At 39.5% G+C, this 22,059-nt stretch overlaps 1 protein-coding gene across 2 annotated transcripts in view; it reads left to right on the top strand.

Annotated features, from left to right (window-relative positions):
• The window catches only part of KLHL29 (kelch like family member 29), a 390,175-nt gene that overhangs the window by 305,121 nt on the left and 62,995 nt on the right, over positions 1–22,059 (top strand). For both annotated transcript variants that reach the window (XM_071440010.1, XM_071440015.1), the window contains one exon: positions 12,997–13,135. In XM_071440010.1, coding sequence (XP_071296111.1) covers positions 12,997–13,135 — 139 coding nt within the window. The remainder of the gene's footprint in view (positions 1–12,996; positions 13,136–22,059) is intronic.

Genomic DNA, 22,059 nt, shown 5'->3' with positions numbered 1-22,059 from the left:
GTGAAAATGATGTAAAATTTGTGTGATTAAGACAAGAACTATATAGTCCCCTACAAAGGGGGACTTGGGTCTTGCTTTTATGTGAAGTTGACATTTCTGTTCCCTGGAGAACAAGCAGAGATTTGAAGCTCTGATGAATGGCTGTTTTGCAGAGTAGGTTCTTGCCTTCCTGCTCTATCTTTTTAACCTCTGACATTACTTTGGTTAGTCAAAAGCAGTTTGATCCTATTATTTCAAGAGAAATCATTATTTGTCTCTATGACAAATTACAGATACGTTAAATTTTCAAGAGCTGTTAAATCCCAGACTCAGATGTTATTTAGGCATTTTGAAAATTTTAATCTACATTTTCTGTGGTTTTGTTGGGTTTTTTTCATTTCTCAGAGTTCTTGCAGACAAGGACCCCAGACGTGCCGCTTCACCTTCAGTTTTATTTTACATTTACAGCATTATGAATCTTTAAAAATAAGTTGCAGCCTACCTAAATTACACTTCAGCTGAGCAATTTGGTGTCCTTAGGAATGCACTGAATTATCTTAATCACATTCTCAATGATATATTACTACCTATAAAATTATTGCTAGGAGAAAATCACAAGTGTATACGAAGGAGCTGCAGAATAAAAGTGTAACAGTTAAAGAAAAAAAGAAAGACTAAACAAAAGGCAAGACAGAAGTTAAGTTGACTAGAAAATTAACATTAAAAATCAGGAAATCAAGAAACAGAGTTTCTTTGGTGGTATTGCAAGTGTGTGTCTCTATAACTGTAATTATTATACAGTACAGCCATGGGGACCAAAATCTGCTCTGGGTTGAAGAGGTGTGTTGGTTTAGAACTGGGAAATACTCAGTGTCACTTTAAAAGGCTTTGTGTCAGTTTAACTCCACAAGACACTGCACAGCACACAGCTGAAGCAAGCTCTGATTATGGCAAAGTAGGTACTGCTTGATGGAGGATTGACAGTGTCTTCAGTGAAATAAATTGTCCTTGAAACTATTTTTTCCTGTAAAATGCCATTTTAATCAGTTTTTCCCAAACCACACTAATTAGAAAAGTCATTTAACCATCATTAACAAGGTACATATTTCCAGAATTTGTTATGAGAAATGATGTTGTTTCAAAATGTATTTTATATTTGTTATCCAGTTTAATGAAATTTAAATAGCAAGTTGATATGATAGTTCATTAAGATGTAAAATGGTCAAATACACTATTTTCATTTTAGAATGTCATGCTTTTAATTATGTTGTTGCTATTTAGTACTATAAAAATGTCCTATTTTCTAGGTCAATGTTTCATATTTGTGTTATGATTAAAACAGTTTGACATTTTGAATAAAAATATACTAATTCATTGTATTAATTAAAAATAATGACCTAGGAAAACCATTTCCAAACTAACCTAAAGACGTCAGTACTGTGAGACTTGACAGTTGTGCCATATTGTCACTATTAATGACATTTTCTACAGCAAAGTAAAAATGTACATACGAAGGGAAAAAATAAATTAAGAACTTTTTCATTTTTCATTTTTAAAACTCTGTCCGTGAAATCTTCAGTCCACTGAAAGGGTCACAGGTACTTGGAAAGACAAAACCAGCTTTTGAAATATTGACATTTCATGTGAAACATAAAGGGCAGCTTTTGCACAGGTAGATGTTTGTTCTTCTTCAATACATGTTGGCCTTCTGCTGTCAGAGTGGGGAGGGCAAGTACAGGAGAGGTGGAATCACAAAGCCATTGAAGTTTAGCCATAGATTTTTAATGAGGTTGTTCCCAGGGTTGTTAATTTGTACACATAAACTGCTATTGCCACATACTTAAGTAAAAGTACCACCATTTTCACTGTGTGTGTGTGTGTGTGTGTGTGTGTGTGTGTGTGTGTGTGTGTGTGTGTGTGTGTGTGGTTTGGAGACATGAGAAAAAAGGAATGAATCTATAATTACCTCCCCTGAAACTGGTTCAGACACACAGCACACACTGATTAGAGACACCAGGTTCTACTGTGTCATAGGGCAACATATCATTGAAGACAAAGTAAATGATCACTAACTGTTCTGTTCCTGAGGAATGCAAAATAAAAATTCAAAAGGCCACAGACAATAAGTGGTTGTTATTTCATTTCCAATGCTGTATGTTCCTTTTTGGAGCTTTTATCACTGAGTTTAAGGCTGCCCTTTGTGAGGACCTGAGAGGAAGCCCTCCTCTAACTTGGTTGTAGGTCCTGGTTTTGTGTGTCACAGATCAGTGAAGTAGCTCATGGATGAACATCTATAAATCCCCATCAAGAATCTTCTATCTAAATTAAATCCTGTTATTTTCTGTTTGCCTAAAGCTGTAACATATCCTCTGTCCAGAATCCTCATGGTTTCAACAATAGTTTTCAAAGATACCTCCCTGCCCTCCACATTTTTAATGCCCACATTCAAAAGTGGAAACAGTAAATGCTTTCCTGTGTAGGTGGCTTTTCAGATCAGTGCAAGTGGCTTTATGGACCCCTGTAAACCTGCAAACTACTGTTGGGCAGCTCTTGTTCTAGATATTTCGGTCATTAGCGAGAAAAGCTGCAAGTACCTTAAATTAAAATAGATCTTTGATTTCCCACTAGGACATCCAGAGAAGAAATTCACTTCAATTCTTTTGTGAAACTTTATAACTTTGTCTTCCCAGTGCGGGCTGGAGCCCTGGTGAGGCTGTCATTTGAACTGGAGCTGTGTTGCAGCCTCTTTTGTTCTCTGCTCGCCTCAGATGCCGGCTCGCTGCCTGCTGGCGTGCCGGAGCGAGCGGGATGACTTGTGGTGACAGCTGTAAAGTTGCGGATGGGAGCAGAGAGAGGAAAAAAGCCCTTGTTCAGTTAGGAGGGGTTTTATATCTCTCTGTTGCCATAACTACACAGAAGGAGAAAAACATGCTTCTTTCATGCTTGTCTAGATTCAAAATTGCCTGTTGTCATCCTTTCATAGGTTCAGCACCTTTGCGGGTTGGTTTGAGTAGCATTTTCGGATTATGAAATGATTGTGAAATTTGTACATTGCCTTCGCAGTTGAAATTTTGACTTAATCACCATGTTTTCTGAGGTGTTCCTTTGTTTTCGTTTGTTTCTGAAATGTTTTAGCCGAGTCTTATCAACCATCTTCATTATGTGAAAGCCATTCAGCTCTCTCAAAATAGTCTTTATAAGCTTGCTTAATTCTTAGAGAGCCCATAAATTTTAATACTCATTAAATAAATCTGTGTCCTTTAATCTCAACCGACTTCTTAAAAGTGTTTCTTTTTTTTTTTTTTTTTTTTTAATTCTGAGTTTGGTAAGGCAGCTACTTAAGCACATCCTGATAATTTAATTCTCTATGAATAGAAACAACATTTGCAGTTAAATGGTTTCTTACATTATCAGCTAGTTATGGCTCATATTCTCTTGCCATACTGTACAAACCCCCTGCTCAGGCATGGATACTAGGAAGTGACTTTACTAGGATTTATACAAAAATATTTCATAATAACAGAAATACATTTCAAGAAGTTTGCTTAAAATAAAGGCTTAAAAATCAAGATTTTACCCTATTACAGGAAATCGATAGTTAGGCAGAAGTGAGAAGGACATTTTGCAAAATGTTTCATAAACAGCTACAATACTGTTAGACTTTGAAAACTTTACAGTGCTTTAAAATGTAGACGAGAAAAAACAATTATAAAGTTTTTCACATCTTCAGGACAGATAGGATGTAGAGATTTGAAATTATTGTAAGTAGGATGATGTTCAGACAAAATCTTGACACAAATTATGGCTTTTTAAACATAAAATACCATGTTCTTAAAGCTCAAGGGGGTCCAAAAACTAGCTTATTTATAATTTTTTTCCAAACCGGTAGTCATTTATGATTCTTAGGTAAGTTAACAGCCCTGTATTTAACTACTGCAACAACTTCTGTAGTCATGATTGCAGCCCCCCACAGCTGCTGCAGCTACACAGCAGGGAGCCAGTTGCTGAAGTGGAGTTGCAGGATTGCAGAATACCCCAGGGAGGGCCTAGATTTGACAGAGAGCATTTTATCTCTTTTTTTTTAAATTTTTTAAAAATTATTTTGCAATATTTGATTACACTTATCTGTTCTGATAGTGTAATGAATCACTAAGACTTATTTGTAGGGACACGCCAAAAAACCAGTTCTCTATGATATGAGATGTCCACTGGACCAAGAAATACTGTCACATGCATTTAACCCAGTGCATAGCACGTGCCTGCTAGTAAACCGTCCACAGAGTATATAGGCCTAAATATTGAGATATATTTTAATGCTTTGTTATTTATAGGTGATGTATAATATCTTCTGAAAGGGTGAAATTTCAGTGCCCAAGATTTGAATGCTTTTATTTGCTTTCATGAGGCATCCTGTACAGCAGTATGCGAATGTTAGAAAATATGTGCATTACCACTGTCTAGTAAAAATGTATTTCAAAGATTTATGTTGATTACACTTATATGCATTCCATGAAAAGCCTAAGCCGTACTCCTGTTGAAGCTGGGCAGCTCTGCTTTGTTTAAATGGGCAGAGGAGCAGCCTGGTCCTTGCTAATTAATGTATGCTAAGTGCTTTGAAGTCTTTGATTGTCAGGTGTTATACCTTAGAGCTGTGGCATCTTGGGGGTTGGGGTTTTTTGCTCTAATAGATGCAATTTGCTCTGGATACATCACTGATTTGTTTTCAGAAGCCTGTCCTTTTTTTCTTCTTTTTTTTTCTTTTGGAACACGCATGGTTTTTTTGCTGGCTGGTGGTGCAGATGTGCCTGTGGCTGTTGTTAACACAACTGGCACCAAAATTGGTCAGTGTTTCACTGGTGCTGCTGTGTCAGGAGACTGTTGGTGATCACACCAGCAGTTTCACAGATGGGTGTTGCTTGTTCAAAGCCTTCAAAACAGGGAAACGTTTAGCTAATGCCTTGCACTACATACAGACATCAAAAAGGTCCAAAAGCTATCCCTTTGTCTTCTGCTACAAGCAATTAGGATAATACTGAATCCATCCCAGACCACATAGTAATAAATATTTTAGCCTTCCCTTAAGTGTGGATTGATATTCAGGTCTGCCTCCTGGTAAATAAAACAATCAGAACTAAATTTCCCTTTGAATCTGGGCTATTCTGCATTTCCAGTGCTCACAGGTTTGGTTTTTTTTCCTTCTCTTTCTGCCTGTCTCTCTCATTTTGTCTCCAGAGAAAATTATTGTCTGCCTGGAAATCAAGTTACAGTGCTAACTGACATAGTGGCATGTTGTATGTGGAGAGGGGACCAGACTGGCAGTTTGCTGGGATCTCCTGGGCTTTGTTTGCCTTGGCCAATATAGAACATGCTGCAGCCAACTTTGTATTTATTCAGGGGTGAATCCTGAAAAAAAACCCCAGCAGATTCTGATATAGGAAGCTACATCTTTATCTCAACATCTCAGTGTGTATTTTTATGCTTGGTCTTTTGGTCTTGCTGCCTTTCCTTACATGGATCACAGTGTGTGTTGGAAAATGAGAGAGATCAAATTGTCACCATATTCTTTTCTCATTCTTTGCATTCATATATGTAATACAAATGCAGTTCATTTTCAAACCCGCTCACATATGCTCACTGTGCATTTGTAACCCTGTTTGATTATAAATTAGCAGGCATGGATACTGTAGAAGACTTTACCTCATAAATCAAAGCAGCAAAGGTATTCTAGCCCCTAGAACTCCTTTTTTTATTATTTTAATGCATAACTGTGGTACCAAAATCTCTCTAAAGTTGCATCTAAAGCACTTTTTTTTCCCCTAGAGATTAAGGGTGTATTTTGTCTCTGAATATAATCAGAAAGTATGTTGAAATAGTTCTATGGCCTAATAGAGGGAAATATCAACTGTGTAATATGTGAAGGCAGCCTTGAAGTACCTCCTAATGTCAGTTCCAGTGATGATAATAGCCTGAAAATTAGTTTCAAAACATGATATGGTGACTTCCCTGAATTTTTAGTATGTTTAGAAAGGTTCCATTTACACATAGGGCTGCAGTTGTCTTTCTCAAGTGAATAATCACCACAGCTCACTTTGCTGACCCTTTCTCATCATAAGGTGAGAAGAATTTGCCTATGTGAACAAAAAAATTTATTTAGCACAACAGGGCATCTCATTGCCAACAATCCTTTGAGTAGAATTATCATATGCAACCACATACATGTTGTTCGGCAGGATTTAAAAATATTTTCCAACTCTCCAGCATCTGTTACTGTTTTCTTTAGCAGCACAGGTGTCTAACAGTGTCAACACAGCCAAGATCTAGACAGGTTGGTCTGCACTACAAAGTCCTACTGCCGTGGCTGTACCAGCTTGGAGTATGACAGCTTCACACCTTGCATTTCACATTGCTGTGCTGACAAAACCCAGCAGAAGATGACTCTTGTTGCCTTTGTTCAGGGGCTGGTGTAGCTGTGCCAGCAGTGATACCTCTCCATCAGCATATGCTCCATCTTCACCAGAGTGTGTAGCTGGCTAGCACAGGCTCGTCAGGGCATGGCCTTGCCACGCTCATGTTTAGTATTGAGCTTTTCTCAGTTCTTCTTATCTGGCTTAAGGGCTTAGGAAAGCAAAATGTGCAGGAGATATCCAGAACCAGTCGAGCATTTTCATGTGCCTTGGGTGCAGGATGGTGTCCTGTGGAAACTCCATAATGGATAGAGACTGGGAGAGGAGGACTGGGCACACCAGTATCATGCAGACAGTATTTTGCACCTCCATCCCAAGCCTTTAGCAGCCCTGGCTGTTTGCAGTACAGTACAGAGTGAGAGTGCTTCGCTGTTTGTCTGCCTCCCCCATCTCTCTGATAAAGGATCCTTGCACAGGCAGTCCCAGCTTTCTTACGCCCCCTTCTCCTTCTGCTCTTGGAAAAGAAGTTCAACTGAAATTGAGATCCAATAAGAAAAAAAAAAAGGTGGAAGTATTTATCTGCAACAGATTAGTTCTTACCTTCTGCAAAAAAAAAAAAGAAAAAATAAAAAGAAATGACTGTCTGGTCCCAACTAATTATTGAATCTGCTTTGGTAATCCCTGGGGAGAAACAGTACATCCTACATGTCCAAGCACACAGAACTGGTTGGGTTATGCCTGAGACAGGCTCTGTCTCTGTTCAACTGCAGAGACAGTCCACGTAACTGGATGTATAATCTTCAGGGTCCAAGAAAGAAACTGAAGATAACAGTGCTTCTTCTCCAGAGGGTGGTTGGGCACTGGAACAGGCTTTCCAGGGCAGTGGTCACAGCACCAAGCCTGACAGAGCTCAGGAAAGTTTCAGACATTGCTCTCAGGCACATGGTGTGATTCTTGGGGCTGTCCTGTGCAGGGCCAGGAGTTGGACTCAATGGTCTTTGTGGGTCCCTTCCAACTCATGCTATTCTATGACCTGAAACATCCTCATCTGATAGTGATTCTCTCCAAGCTTCACTCATTTCCCTTTCACTTTTCCCTTCAGACCAAAAGACATTAAAGGACCTATTTCTTACCCTCAGTCCCAAGTAAAAAGCTGTTCTCCAGAGGTGTGTCCTTGTCTTCACATCACAAGGAATATGATGTAGCTGATTTTTGTATTTGTCTACTGGGAAATAACTAACCCTCATCCTGAACATCATGGGAGACCTTGAGGGGTGGATGATCTTCATCCTGGTCTGCCAGGCCAGGGTGTCTGGAGGAGTGGAGAGCAACATCAGCCACGGCAGTGCCAAGTCTTGTCTGCTTAACTTCATCAGCCTGGCCTAATGAGGCTGCTGGACATGGAGCTGTTACCTCTCTGCAGCTGCTCCAAGCCATGTATCAACAGCATGGGGATGTATTCAGCGGGTTTTGGGGGTCCTCTGCAGGCTTTGGGGTCCTCTGTGTGTCTGTGGATGTTGTGATGAGGAGAAGGACTTGTCAAAGTGGCAAAAAATCCTGAGTTCTTGTGTGGTTCACGTGGGAAGAGTTCACCATGGTTAATTCCTTCCTGTCACTCACAGCTCCTGTTTGGCTTCTAGATCTTCTGCTTCATGATTTAGTTTCTTGTATCTACCCCTACTCTACCACTATAAAAATAAGCAAGCGTGGGCAGTGCTGGCACTTAATGGGTAAAATTTTTGTATTGCATAACTAGAGCATAACCTTGGGAATTAATCTCCATATTTATTAAGAGAAGAAGGTAATTGGATTTTCCTCCTGGTAACTTTTCTTGGCTTTCCCACGTTTTCTGTCCCAGTCATGAAAGCATGAGGCTGTGTGTGCAAGCACTGGTCTCTTGCACGTTCCTCACTAGAATAATTAGTGATGTTTCATCAATTACCCTTTGCAGTTTTATAGAAGGTTAGTTTTCCCAAGTAAATTGTTTTAAAAGCTATTTATAAAAATCGTTCTTCCATATTTTGTAGCTCATTATATTTTAGGTCTTGCTGCACTCTTTTAAAGCTTTATCTACTAGAATTTAAGTAGAGAGTACTTTATTAAAAATGGAAAGAAACCTGAGAGCTTCCATTGTACCATGGGAATCTGCATTAGAGAGGGTCTTTAAGTATCCAGTCTTCACTGTGCTTAAAATACTGAATAAATAAACTTTGGGAATAAGTTCCTTGTTCATTTTTTATTTCTGATTATAGATAATTAAAAAAAAATACTCACTATATAATTTCTTTTCCCTTTACTTGATCTACACTATTACACAGTAGTGCTTGGTCCTGTATTTGATCCAAAGCTTGTGGGCTCTTTAGTTTAATTTGTAATTTGTCCATTAATTAAGAGGGTAAGATGTGGTATGATGGCTGAAGCTAGGGACCAAGAATCAAAACTTCTGAGTTTTTCCTCACTCTGTTTCTGACCTGAGGAAAGTCACTTACACCTTCTGACCTATAATGTCTCTGGGACTCTGAATATAATTATATTAAATGCCCCCAAGCAATGATAATGGCAAGACAGAAATTGCTCCACAGAGATGTTCAGTTGCAGGTTTCAGCTCAAGTCCCCTTCAGGTTCAGCCATTCATGTAATTTTGGGGGGTCTCTTCTGCAGCTCTTTATGAAGAAAGTATTCAACCAGTCTTTCACTGAGAATGATTTAGCATCACTAGTGAAGGAGGGGACAGAAAGGACTGGCTTGGTTTTGAAATTTCATTCCAGTGTCTGTGTGTGTGTGTGTGCGTGCACCTGTCAGGAAGGAAAAATCCCTTGCACTAGGGTAGAGCAGTGGCTGTGATTCCCTGAGGAGAGGAAACATGAGTGCTCATCCTGCTGAAACTCTGAACCTTAACTGTCCTTGCACTTCATTTTTGCCTATATCTCTTAATAAAACAAATAGTCAAATGAGGGGGAAAAAACCCAAACAAAGAAAATAAAGAAATGAGAGGAATAAATAATCCAGTAGGAAATTCCCAGCACATCCCTTTTTGAAGGTTTCAGGAAATTCCATTTGTTTGAGGAAATGCTGAAAATTAGGAGGAGCCCAGAAGAGGGCCTGGCGGGAGACAGCTGAGGTCATTTTTCACTGCCAGGACTGCACTGTGTTGTCTCTTCTTTTACAAGTCATCGGCAAGCATTATTACCTGGTGAAAAAATTTGTTTTGCAACTCATCCTGAGTCCTCATAAATCATTAATGCCTGGCTAAGCACAGTGTGAGCATTACAAATTCTCTGAGAATGAGGGCCCATTCTGATACAACCTTGTGTCCAATACTAATGCCTGCTAGTTATTTAGTAATACAAAGGAGCCTGAGCAAGGAAGATCGATGAATCAATGCGCTCTCCTGACTTCCTTCTGCTCTCCCCCTGCCTCTCCTCTTTCTAGTTCAGATACTAAGCTGCAAAAATTCAGGACAGTTCACAGTCGTCTCTCTGTGGGCAGCACTATAGCAATTTAGGGGAACAAGGAGGAAATCACAGCCTGCAAATATCTGTAGGAAAAAGAGGAGCTTTGGTTTCTGATTAGAACTTATTCTGATTTCTGGGTTCTTGTGAGCCAAATTGCATCGCTGCTCCAGACCTGTTTTCTGATTTGCATCCCTTAATGATTCCATGCAGCATAAAGCACATTCAAGTGTGTAAAGAGCATAGATAGAAGCTGTGCCCAGGACTGAGTGTAATTAAAGGGTGCTCAGCAAGTCCAAATAATGAGCCCATTACCTGTGGGAGCTGCTTGGGGAATTAGATGCTCAAACCAGCTCTCACAATACTGGAAGCAGCGCAGAGAGCACAGCATCAATAGGTATTGTGGCTGAGCTTTGTGTCTTGTGTTTCAGTAATCTTGGCCACAGTCAGGAGTTCAAGGATGGTCTGTACTGATCTGCTTACCCTGAGCTCACTTCCTAAAACCCCCAGCCCATTCAAGAGTACATCTCCTCTCCTCTCCTCTCCTCTCCTCTCCTCTCCTCTCCTCTCCTCTCCTCTCCTCTCCTCTCCTCTCCTCTCCTCTCCTCTCCTCTCCTCTCCTCTCCCACACAGGATCCATCTGTGCAGTTGCTATTCATACAGTTGTGCCCTTTGAACACTGTAATAATTGATCATGAGCTTTAAAAGAGGGAGATGGAATGAGGTGAGGTGGAGATTGACCCTTTGTAAGGGTAATCTTAGACCTGTATGATTTAGTCATGGATGGAGCCCTTGTCCTGAAAGGCCTCTACAAGGAAGGTTCTAAAGTCACAGATACAAGAGAAATGGGACTTGAATAGGAGCTTAGGAAAAGTGCAAATGGGGGTCAAGGACAGTGGTTGGGTAAATTTGAAAAAGGGGAGAGAGTATCAGAAAGTTTAGAGGGAAAAGTAACAAGTCTTTAAGACACGAAATGATAGAAAATTGATGTGAGGAAAATGTCATTGCTGTAAATGAAAGTGGGAAAATGGACCACGACAGAGAATGGGGGGGAAAATTGTTCATATGTGAAAAGGGACAGAAAAATGCTTCCTCCATAAATATATGCAACTGATAAAGCACCTGCTGCTGGTCCTGTGAAACCAGAGACCTCAGTCACTTTGGCCCTCAGTCAAGTACAACACCCCTTGTGCCCAAACCATGCTTGATCTTTAGCTGAGGCCCAAAGCGTTCCTTGTGAGTGAGACTTCAGGCATCACACCTGCAGCAAAACCCTGAGACTCCCCTGCACCAGAGTGAACATTCAGATCCCATCTTAGGTTTTGCTCAAAATGTATCATTGTGCTTTACCTCAGGTGAATTTGTTAAAAATAGTCCCTGCTACAGCACCCACAGGACAAAGTGGTTTATTTTCCCCTATTATAGATCTGACAAAAGCCTGCTGTTATTTCTGTGCCCTCTCTAATGATCTGCTTGCTCTCTGGAGAGCACTGACCCATTTCAGCATAGAATAATTAGCCTTTCAGACACTACTGTGTTTCCATTAAATAGACATAAATGTGCAAGGTGACATTTATTTACTTAGGCCTGAAAAATATGCACCACAGATGTTGGGGCTTGGGAGAGCTTCAATTTCTTTTCATGAAACAATTGTATATTTGCATGCTTTTGTGTCGTTAAACAGTAGTGCTTGACTGAAATGATTCCTGTTGAGATTCCTTGATGAAGCAGGGGAGTACAGGGATTATTTGGGTCTGGGTTTCACCATGAGACCCTTTGGCAATGCTTTGGCAGCTCTTGCTCAAGCCTGTCAGTGGCTTTGAGCACAGTTAGAGTTACAGACCCTTGAGGTCCCTTTTACTTCATGTAAGGACTCCATGTAAGGAACTGTTGTTGATTTACAGATCTGTCTGAAGAGGAATGTGTTCAGGGTGTTACACTGAGGAAATGAGAACCTTGACCTATTGCAAACATAAAATAAACCCAAAGTCCTTTAGTATTTAAAATCAGCTCTTCTGTCATCTTGATCACTGGCTTCTGAACCACCAGGCTATTGCCCAGGTGAAAAGTATATTATTCATCTTGATAGCCACTTTAGTCTGCAAAGTTGGAGGGAAGTCTTAGCCTTAAAAGTCCAGGCAGCATATAAAACATGTAGGTTGCCTAGTAGTTCACATCCCCACATGGAGACGTGGCATGCTATCTTTTCATTCCATTAGCACCAATAGGCTCTGTAAAAGGAGACATCACACAAGGTAGGTGCTTTATTGCAGGATGGAAACACTTTCATAGGTTATTTTAATCATTATGATTCTTTCATGATGTGTGAAAGTTGATTGTTGCTGTAAATGAAGCCATTGAAGGCTAAAAAATAAAAATGCTGTGATGGTAAAAATCCTTGGAGTGCAAAAAATAGGAATTGCTATAAAAGGGAGTAATTTATTCTCTGCATGAGATTTCTTTTTATCATAAGGATGCTTTAAAGCTAATTCTGAAACCTATACAATTGTAGTCTATATAGCTGAGGTATATTGCAAGGTGCATTGATAATTTAGCTAATTTTATATGCACTGTAATTTATATATTATTTAGAAGTGCTATTTTTTATGTTAACTGAGAGGCTTAACACATTTTTACGATGTTAAGGATAAGTTATTTTTGCAGGTCTTGTGGTTTTATTATTTTGACCCATATCCAGTTCATATTGCATCATAATACCATTTTTACTAATATTATTCTAGTATGTTCAAAACTTATTTCCATTTGGATAGAAATTCATTAGCTCTTGGTTTTGATTATAACAAATTATTTTAACTTTTCTGTGATAATACATTCTCTGTGTTTCTGATTTGCTAATGCTGAAATATTTTATTTTCATTTTTAACCCTTCAAAATTTAGGAATTGTTTTCGCTTTTTTTTTTTTTCCTGTGTATATATTTCAGTTGTTTAGACCTACTGGTTCCTGCTTTTTTCTTTTTCTTTTTTTTTAATATGTTATGTTCGTAACTTCTGACTGTCTGTGTTGAGCCAATCTTACCAACAAAAATATCAATTGTTTCCTGTTTCTCTACTTCTTTACAAAAAAAAATGAAAAGTAAAAAGTAAAAATAAAAAACTCTTAATGGGAACCCTGGCACTGTCTGTCTTCTCTGTTCTGCAGAAATGTTGAAGGAGTTGAACCAGCAACGCAGAGCGAAAGAGTTTACAGACCTGAAAATTATTGTTGAAGGCAAAGAGTTTGAAGTCCACCAAAATGTTCTAGCTTCCTGCAGCTTGTATTTCAAGGACCTGATTAAAAGGTTTGCCTTCCTTCCAGCTGTGATCTGCTCTGTTCTTTTGTAGGGCGCATTTGTGTCGCTTTTTTTTCCTCCCCTCTCTTGCAGGTTTATGAAGATTGAATCTCCTGTCACAGAGCCAGTAGCCATTCTTTCCACCTCCTCTGAATGTATTTCCAAACTGAGGCTCAGATCCATTTGTTACACATCTGACTCGTACAGTGTAATTATTTCTGATGAGTAGAGGCTGGTTTTGGCCGAAGACAGTGTTCCACCACTGAGAGATCTAAGATTTAAACTCCTCTGCTAATGGTGATTCAGTCCACAACTAAAAACTACTGCTGTCAATGTTTGCAAGGGACTCTGTCACACACAACTAAAGTCTGTGCTTCAGGCTGCAGAAAGCCATCAGCATTCAGGTGAACGGTGCTGAGACATCGTGCAAATAAAGCATTTGGAGTACTGTAATCCCTTCACCCTGAAATCTTTGTTACATGCTTTTGTGTGGCTTTTATGGGCAAAGGGATTGATATTTTTATTATTTGGGGACTTCTAAAAGAAGAAAAGACAACTGATTAATTTCTCTAGAAAAAAATCGGAAATAAGATGATTTTGTGGTCAAAATGTAGCTCGGTCTGCTTGTTGGACTAACAGTAGCTTTTTCACACAAACACTTCAGCTTAGGGTAGGTACAGTATGTACATTTTCTAAACATCATGTCTCCACCTTCGCATTTTCCCCCTTCTGTTTCTAGCTGATTTATTCTAAACAGTGCATGATAATCTTTTTTTTCCATTACATTGATTTTTCAATTTGTATGCTTCATATACTTGCATAGGAATAATTTGGTACTCTTGTATTATTAGTAAGTTAGAGTAGCAAGTAGGGAGAAAAAAAACACGAGGATAACTTTCATTTTTCTCTCAATCATCAGCAAATTAATGCAGCTGCTGATTTTGCCTTGCAGTATTTTCCTGAGCAGACTGAGCCTGGACTGTGCTAAAAAATGGGATTAAAGAACATTTTGCTTGCTTCAAATCCTGTATTTAAATTTTGCCAACTAACACAATAGTGACTGTATTTTATTTCAGGATGGCATATTGGCTGGTATCTCCTTTCAGTGTATTGTCCTTTTGCACAAAGCTGGTTCTATAATTATGGATATATATTACATTTCTATGATATAACTGTACTGACTGCCTTATCAATTATTCATAAAAAATATGTTGGCCTAGGAAGCATGTCTTTTCCCCTCTGTAAATCTAATGATTGCTAGCAGTAGCTATGCCAGATCTCTCCTGTCCTTTCTCTTCTGTCTGCTCATTATTATTTAATCGTTAAGGCTACAGTATATGCTTTTCAGGGTAATAAGGAGTAGAGTCTACAGGAAAAGAAAAATTATAGAACCAACTTACAGAAACAAAATCACTGACTGTCCAAAGACTGTCATTTGGATTTTGTTGTGAAGACATCTGCTTGTGTGCAGAAGTCACCAGGCAGCATCTATTTCTAGAAGCACACTGACGAATCTTGCTGCTTTATTATTTAGTTATTAAATGGAGGTATACGTTAGATTGAGCACTGCTCTGTTATGAATTTAGTGAAAACAATATAAAAAATTAAATTCCTAGATTTTGTGAAAGAAAAAGCCTGGTTTTCAGCATGTATTGTCTTTTAGCTGCCCACATAAGCCTTGCATGCGTTACAAGAAAAAAATAGTGGAAGGTTTAGACTGTTTGCTAAACTCACCACTTTTTGCCTTCTTTCACATCATCAGCAGCAATAAATATTCCAGAGGTCAATTTGTGTCCACCATCAGGTCTCTCCATCCCAGTTGCTTTCCATATATAACCTCAGCTGCACACATGTAACCTTGATGGAGGCTAATGGAGTTGCACAGGTGTATCCAAGGCAAAAATGCCTTTATTACTGATGATGATGCTTGAATAAGAAAAAATTCAGCTTGATGTCAAGTTGAGTTTGCAAAACTGTCAGGTGAGAAAACTAAATATTCACCTGTAAACTGAGCAAATGTGTCTTTGCAAGACAATAAACTCAGGGCTATGGGGTGGAATTTCTAAAGACTTGCTTTTTGTAGGATATTTGCAGTGTAAAGTCTTGTCTTTTATGAAACCCCATGGAAGTCAAGGGCTCAGATTGCAAGAGGCACTCAATTTTTTGTGGGATCATGCCCTTAATAATACACAATCATTATAGTTCATAGAGTTAGAATGTTTACAGATACAATACATCTAGAATACTCTATGATATTTGTTAGCAGCTCCTTTGAGGCAGCACTTAAAGCTTTATGTGATTTATATTGCACTCCTTGTGTTATTGTAGAAATCAAAACAAGAAATGGCAGTTTTTCTTAAAGAATAAAAGAGATCTCTTTATATTAAATATAATAGAAAGGCCATTTCAATCAGTGCAAGCCAGGGTTAAACCCTAGTGTCATTCCATCCACAGGCACCGATGTGTCACCAGAAACATCAATGAGAATATGATCTATTCATGAAGGTACTATGTACCTCTATAGAAACATGCAGAAATAGAATCTTTCAGAGTATTTACCTCGGCTTATTATTTGCCACAGGCTGGTTATTATTAACCTCATATTCTGCCATTGATTCCACTGTGTGTTCAAGTTGGTATCTGATGGTAGAATAGCAAGTAGTGTCTCAAAAGAATAAAAGAGAAATGTTCAAAATCAAATAAGATCAATTATTTCCTTCTCAAAATAAAACCAAAATACAGATAAAAAACATAATAGAACTAGAGTTATTGCTCATCTTGAGCAAGGCTATTTGATGAGAATTAGTCATAGCAGGGAAGAAAATATGTTGTTCTTATTGCACTGATGAAAAGATGATAGCCAGGTTTGATTGTCCAAAACAATTGTAAAGTTATTTACTAAACAAAATTGGTAATGAGAGTGCATTTTGAAACCCCTTTAGTTTCTCAGAAAATGGCTAATCCTGTGCTGAGCATTCTGCTCCTCATCCAGAAAATTCTCCATTGTATGTGATTTATCTTTCAAATATATGAGCCTTTTTGAGCTTGGTTAGTCCAGTCCTGAGCCTGAGCTCAGCACCATACCAGGCACCTGTTTTGGAAACAGGTCATCCCTGTCAGTAGCTGCACAGCACTCAAGCCTAAGCCAGAACTTGGTGTTCATCTCCCTCCCAACAGCAATTGACCATGGAAAACAATCTCAGCCCTTTTTAGTGCAGAATCATCTGAAAAGGATCATGTGTATTAGGAACAGCAGGTGTGAAATATTCCCGATACCTGCTCCACATCACTGTGCCCACGAAGGGCAAAAGGTGAGATTCAGGGGAAGGGTGAGGATCCATACAGGACTACTGCAGTATAGGGCTTCAGGGGAACATGGATGATAAACAGCAGCTGGACTGGGCCACTGTCCCCTAAAGGCCATCTTACATATTTTGAGTGCACTGCCAACCACATTGACTCCAGCCTGTTTGACTTTGCTACTTGTGGAATCAGCCATCTCAAAACAAGGGCTTAATTTATGATGCAGACAATGAAAAGGAGAACCTTGAAGGCTTCCTGAAGGATCTTTTTCTCCTAATTTTGATTCCTGTGTGTAGATAGGCCCGTGGATCAATGAAAGGTGTTAATGTCTTGTGTTAACTAACCAACATTTAGGTCCAAGGCTGGTTTCTAAGGCAGGTCGAGTCTAATCTCACCTACTTGACTGTTACTGCAGTCTGCAGAGAGGGACACAGACCTGTCCAAGAGGCAGGACCTCTCCCCACAAAATAGGTGTCTAAGATGAGATGAAGGAGGAGGCCATCCCCCTTTCCTATAAAAGAGAGGGTGATTTGCATAGACAGTGAACTTAGGATGGGCATACCATTGATTCCCTCAGGGGTCCAGCCTAAGCTGGCTGTCTGGGCTTCTCTGCAGCTAGGAGGAAAGATGGGAATGTCTGTAGGGTGATACATCCCATTTCACAATAAATAGCACGATTTGCCTTCTGAAGTGCTTATTTTTCATGACCCAGAGAGAAAGACCAGTCACCCAGCCTGAATCATAGTTGACTAAAAGGACGTGAATGATTTCTTATGGCAACTAGTGGTTTTCTTAATGGCACATATTTATGCTTATATCTGTACACAGAAATAAAAAAAAAAAAAACAGATCCAGATCCATCAAAAAACTTATCTCCAAAAATCTGCCTCTTGCAGAGCACAGATTTTCTTATTTAAAACATTCTTGGTTTGGAGGAGGAAAGAAATGAGCTCTGTTTTTGTATCTGCCCTAGAAGAAATGGTGGAAGGTGGGTGTGGATGTGTGTAGCAGGAGGAAGGAACGAATGGAAAATCCCACAAAGAGCCATCTTTTTTATTTCCAGCTGTATTTGGGATAGACAAATGCAGCTGCTGAATAAATGGAATTTCTGATTTCCGTAACAAAAAAGTGTTTCACCAGAATATTTTAATTTGCAACTTTCTTCTTCCTAACCCAGAGTACTGGAATCTCTACCAAATATGACTATGACATTATTAAAAGGAAGCACTTGACATAAAAGTCTCTTCTTGGCCAAAATGCTTGCTTTTATAAGCAAGCTTTTACAAGTAGATTTCTCTCTGGTCAGTTGCTAAAGATACACAGATCTTGTCCTACAAGCTTTATCTTTTCAAGATTAGATTTTAATGATGCATTCTAATCTTTAAGTCATCTTGAGTGTCTGATTCCACTGGCTTAGAGTGGAAGTCTTAAGTCTTATGTACAAAGAGATTCTGTCACAAGAAGCAGTATTTTGGATGCATTGTAATCTGGCCCAGCTATGTTCATCCTTCTTTTCCTACAAAGCAGACCCAGTGACTTCATGGCCAAATTGCTTTTCCACAATACTCTGCCTTTTTCTCAAGTCTTGAGGTTTTTGATTTTTTTTTTCCTAAAGTACTCTCTGAGGGCTTGAAGGCAGGGCAGGAGAAGTAAAGCATTTAGGGTGAGAGGACCAAATTCCTCTTGCTTTAAAGCTACACAGAAGACGAAGATGTCATTCTGCATTTTACACCATTGTGTGGAAAGGAAGCATTTGGATGCACAACAGAGAAACCTGCCACTATCCATCTGAAACAGCCTGACAAAACTGCAAAAGCGTTTAGGTGTCTGGAAAACAGACTGTCTGGTTTGTGTTTACATTCTAAAAAGCCCAAAATGAGAAACAGCAGGATGAAAGAAAAATCTACTCTTAGTGACCCCTTCATGTTTTCCTGCTTATTAAGAGTCTTGCTTTTAACTCTGGGAGAGAAGCAAGCAGCTTTCCACATCTGCATACTTCAGCTCCATTGTAGAACAGAATGAATGTGGAAACAAACTATAGCATGTAGTTGAAAACAGAGAAATAGGGAGTTAAAGATACAATGTTCGTTTCTGATGCCAGGAGAGGTACCTTGTGCCTAGAGAAAGAGCTCCAGGTGTTTCTGTTAAACCTTTTAGACCAGGAGAATGGGAGGTCGCATGGGAGTGTAAAATATCCTTCACCCTTTACTGAAAGGGGACAGGTGTAAATTGTGCTGTGGACAAGGATTTTCTCTTAAACGAGGCAGTGATAATTGCTGTGTGTTGGGCACAAGATCTTGGCATGGGACAAGCCGGCTCCCTGCTCTCAGTGGCCTATTTCCATGAGCGCTGCACTCGCTCTGCCTGCCCAGCAGCCGCCTGCCCGCCCCTCAGAGCTCCCTGCTGGGCTTCAAATTCCTCAGCTGCCAGACCTTGGGAAATGTGTTTTCATCAGGCAAAAGTGCATGGTGTTCTACATAAATGAATGGCACTTTACAAATATTCAGTGGTGTTCTGCACTGCCACACAACCCATCGCAGGTGTCACAGCCTGGCTGTTTCCAGCCCCGCACGCATGGCTGTGGATTCGGAGGGTGAGTGGCTTGGGCTGGATGCCACTCTGCAAGGAGGGGCAGAGCAATGTGCCCTGCTCTGAAGAGAAGCCCTGGCAAGGAGGTCAGAAGGGCTCCTTTTCAAGCCTTGAGACGCCGCACAGAACTTAATCTTCTGCTTGTAAAATTCTGCCCTGTGACGGCAGCTGTTGAGGCTCCGAGCAGATCCCTGAAGCTCTCACTCCTCTTCCTCGCTGACAGCATCTCTGTTTACTGTAGCTGGGACTTCTTGCTCCCATAATTTCTAGACTCAAGCACAAATTCTGCAAATCTTACCCAAGGAATGACAGACTAATCACCTCTCCTGCTCCAGCTCTACCCATCCACGAGCCACCCAGCTGTCATGCAACATCTCTCAAGATGCCAGTGCAAGTGACCTACCTCTGTTTGCTTACATCTCACAACCCTGCCTAGGCTCAACTCCTGTTAAAATTCAGGGCTGAAAGAGAACAGTTATCTAAAAATGTGCAGTTCAAGATAAATTAATCAAAGAAAACAAAAAAAAAATCTTCCACAGCATAGAAACAGGAGCCATATTCTTGAAAACTGTCATTTTGGGGGCAATTCCAAAAGCCAGTCTTGCCCTAAAATGAGGGTAACCAAATCTCCAACTCCAGCTTGCTTGTAGGTAGCTCCAGGGATCAGTAGTTCACTCCTTTCAATTATATCATCAAGGATGAGCCACTGCTGGATTGGGATAATGAATTTCAATTAATATGACCAGGCTATGATCATATCTGATTGTGGTGCCCTCTTTTTGCTTGCACAGTGCTGAGCTTCAGTGTCTGAAATACTCAGAGCAGTTCTGCAGGGTGGATGGGCTGGGACTGATGGGGTAAGAAGAGCCACGTGCCCTTTCCTGTCTATGCTGTGGCCATAGGTGAGGTGCTTCATGCCTTTCATTCACTGATGTCTCTGGATCTATAAATATGTAGAAAAGCACTAGCAACACTCTGTAGCTGAAGGAGAAAGAACCAGTGCCTGACAGAATTAATTCTAATTACTGTAATACTGATTGGGATCCTTGGGCACTGCCATAATCATAGTAGTAGTAATAAATAATAATGGTGGTTATCATTATTTTATTATTGTTTTCCCTCTAGACATTGCAATGATGAGAAAGAGTCTTGGATAGACTACCTAGATAATTACTTGTATAAATTTCACCACATTTCTAAGAAATAGATTTATTAGCTGCATGCCAGCTTTGTGCTAAGCTAGTTTTTGATGGTGTAATAAATATCATTAAAAGAAATCAGATAGGAGTTGAGTAAGGGTTTGAGCTTTGAGGTTGATGAGAATATATTTTTTTATTCTGTCAACTTACTTTTAATCTTCCTTCCTATATAATCCCCCAGAACCTGCTTGCATCTTTTATTTACCTTTAACAAATAGTAGCTCTCACCCAGGTTGTTTTGCCACTGAATTAGGCTGTCAGACATAGTTGCAAACAAGGTAGATCCCACACTGTTAATAACTTGTCCCAGTTTTTTTGTTTCTCCACTACTACATTGTGAGACGCAGTCTATTCTCAGTCCCTAGGAAGAGTCTAGGTCATGAAACACTGTTCTTCCAAGGGCACTTGCTATTCACTTCTTCATTCACTTGCCAGTCGTTTAAGCCAGCATCTTCAAACTCGTCATCTTCTTTCTTAAATCTCAGCAGGGAGCCAGATTTGTGCCTCTGACTGTGATCCCCGACACCGTAGCATTACAGACTGCTGCTGATCCTGCCTTTAGAAATGGTCCTGGCCAAGCATTTAGATTGTGTTCCATCAGTGAATGGCATTAAGGGTATATAGGAAACGTGGCTCCTTTGTTTGCTTTATTTTATTCTGGCCATGTTGTCCGTGAACAAAAGCGTTTGCTCTTAATCCCATTGCTCGTCTTGGTTTGTAATGATCATTTCTGTGATGGTGAATTAGCAGGAGCTGCTGGTGCGTGCCCGAGCTCACAGCCATTAATTTTCCTGATTTTCTTCTGATAAAGCAGGTGCAAACTGGCAGCATTTGACCCTAATAAGTTACACTAGTCTTTCCAGATTTTGTTTGCCTGGAACAAGGAACATTATTTGTATCAACATCCTGATAAAAAGTGAGCAAATGGATTTGTTGGGCAGGTAAATTTTCCTGACGAATTTGCAAGCCTGTGTTTAAACAATGTAATTTATTTAATCTTGTGATTTTACGAGTTCTTTATTGTAATCATACAATAGAACCATTACAGTACATGTTTTCTTCTCTCATGAGACAGATGGATAGTGACTGAGGCTCAAAGATAATGTTTATCTACAAGATAGAATAACGAAGGCAGAGATTTGCAAGTTAATACATTTTGAGCTGATAAAAAAATTCTAAAAGAGAAGCAATGCTGGGGTGTAGTTTTGGGTTTTTTTTTTAATCCTGTTTAATAAAACATTCAGTGACTTATGACATACGTATTGCAATGATGTTGCTCTATAAATGTCCCTTCCTGTCATCATTTACATGACTGATTACCTTGCAGCTGCATAAACTTGTATATCTCAGTAAATAACCTATTACCTCAGTATGCACATGTTTTTTGCTGCATGTTGGGGAAATATATGTTGTATGTTTGGGCATCTAAGCTTTTATATCTCATGAACCCATAATTACGATAAATCCAGATATTCAGTACAAAATACAACTTTCCATGTAGAGTACTGAGTCTGGTTTGTACATAGCTGAAGGCTGGCTATGATTTAACAATGTTTCTTTTCTACTTCTTCCAAAATACGTAAACATACTGGTTTTGAACCAATAATCACTCTGAAGACGATAAAAGAATCAAATAGTGGACAGTTAAAATGCAGCATCATTGCAGTCTCTTCTTTGCCTGAAGTTTCAGTGCTTTGAGGATTAAAGTAAAAAGTTAAAGTTCCACAATAAACAAGATGTTCAGTCTAAGTTGTGTCAACATGAGCAGCAATTCCTAATGAGCACACAGCTAACAGACTCTTAAGCCTCATGAGAAGCTATCTACCCCAGTCTGCAGTCATT

The sequence above is a fragment of the Agelaius tricolor genome, unplaced genomic scaffold (assembly GCF_023055355.1).
Source record: "Agelaius tricolor isolate 1412-34295 unplaced genomic scaffold, bAgeTri1.0.p SCAF_1, whole genome shotgun sequence".
NCBI classification, from domain to species: domain Eukaryota; kingdom Metazoa; phylum Chordata; class Aves; order Passeriformes; family Icteridae; genus Agelaius; species Agelaius tricolor.
This window is presented reverse-complemented; position numbering and strand designations above follow the sequence as displayed.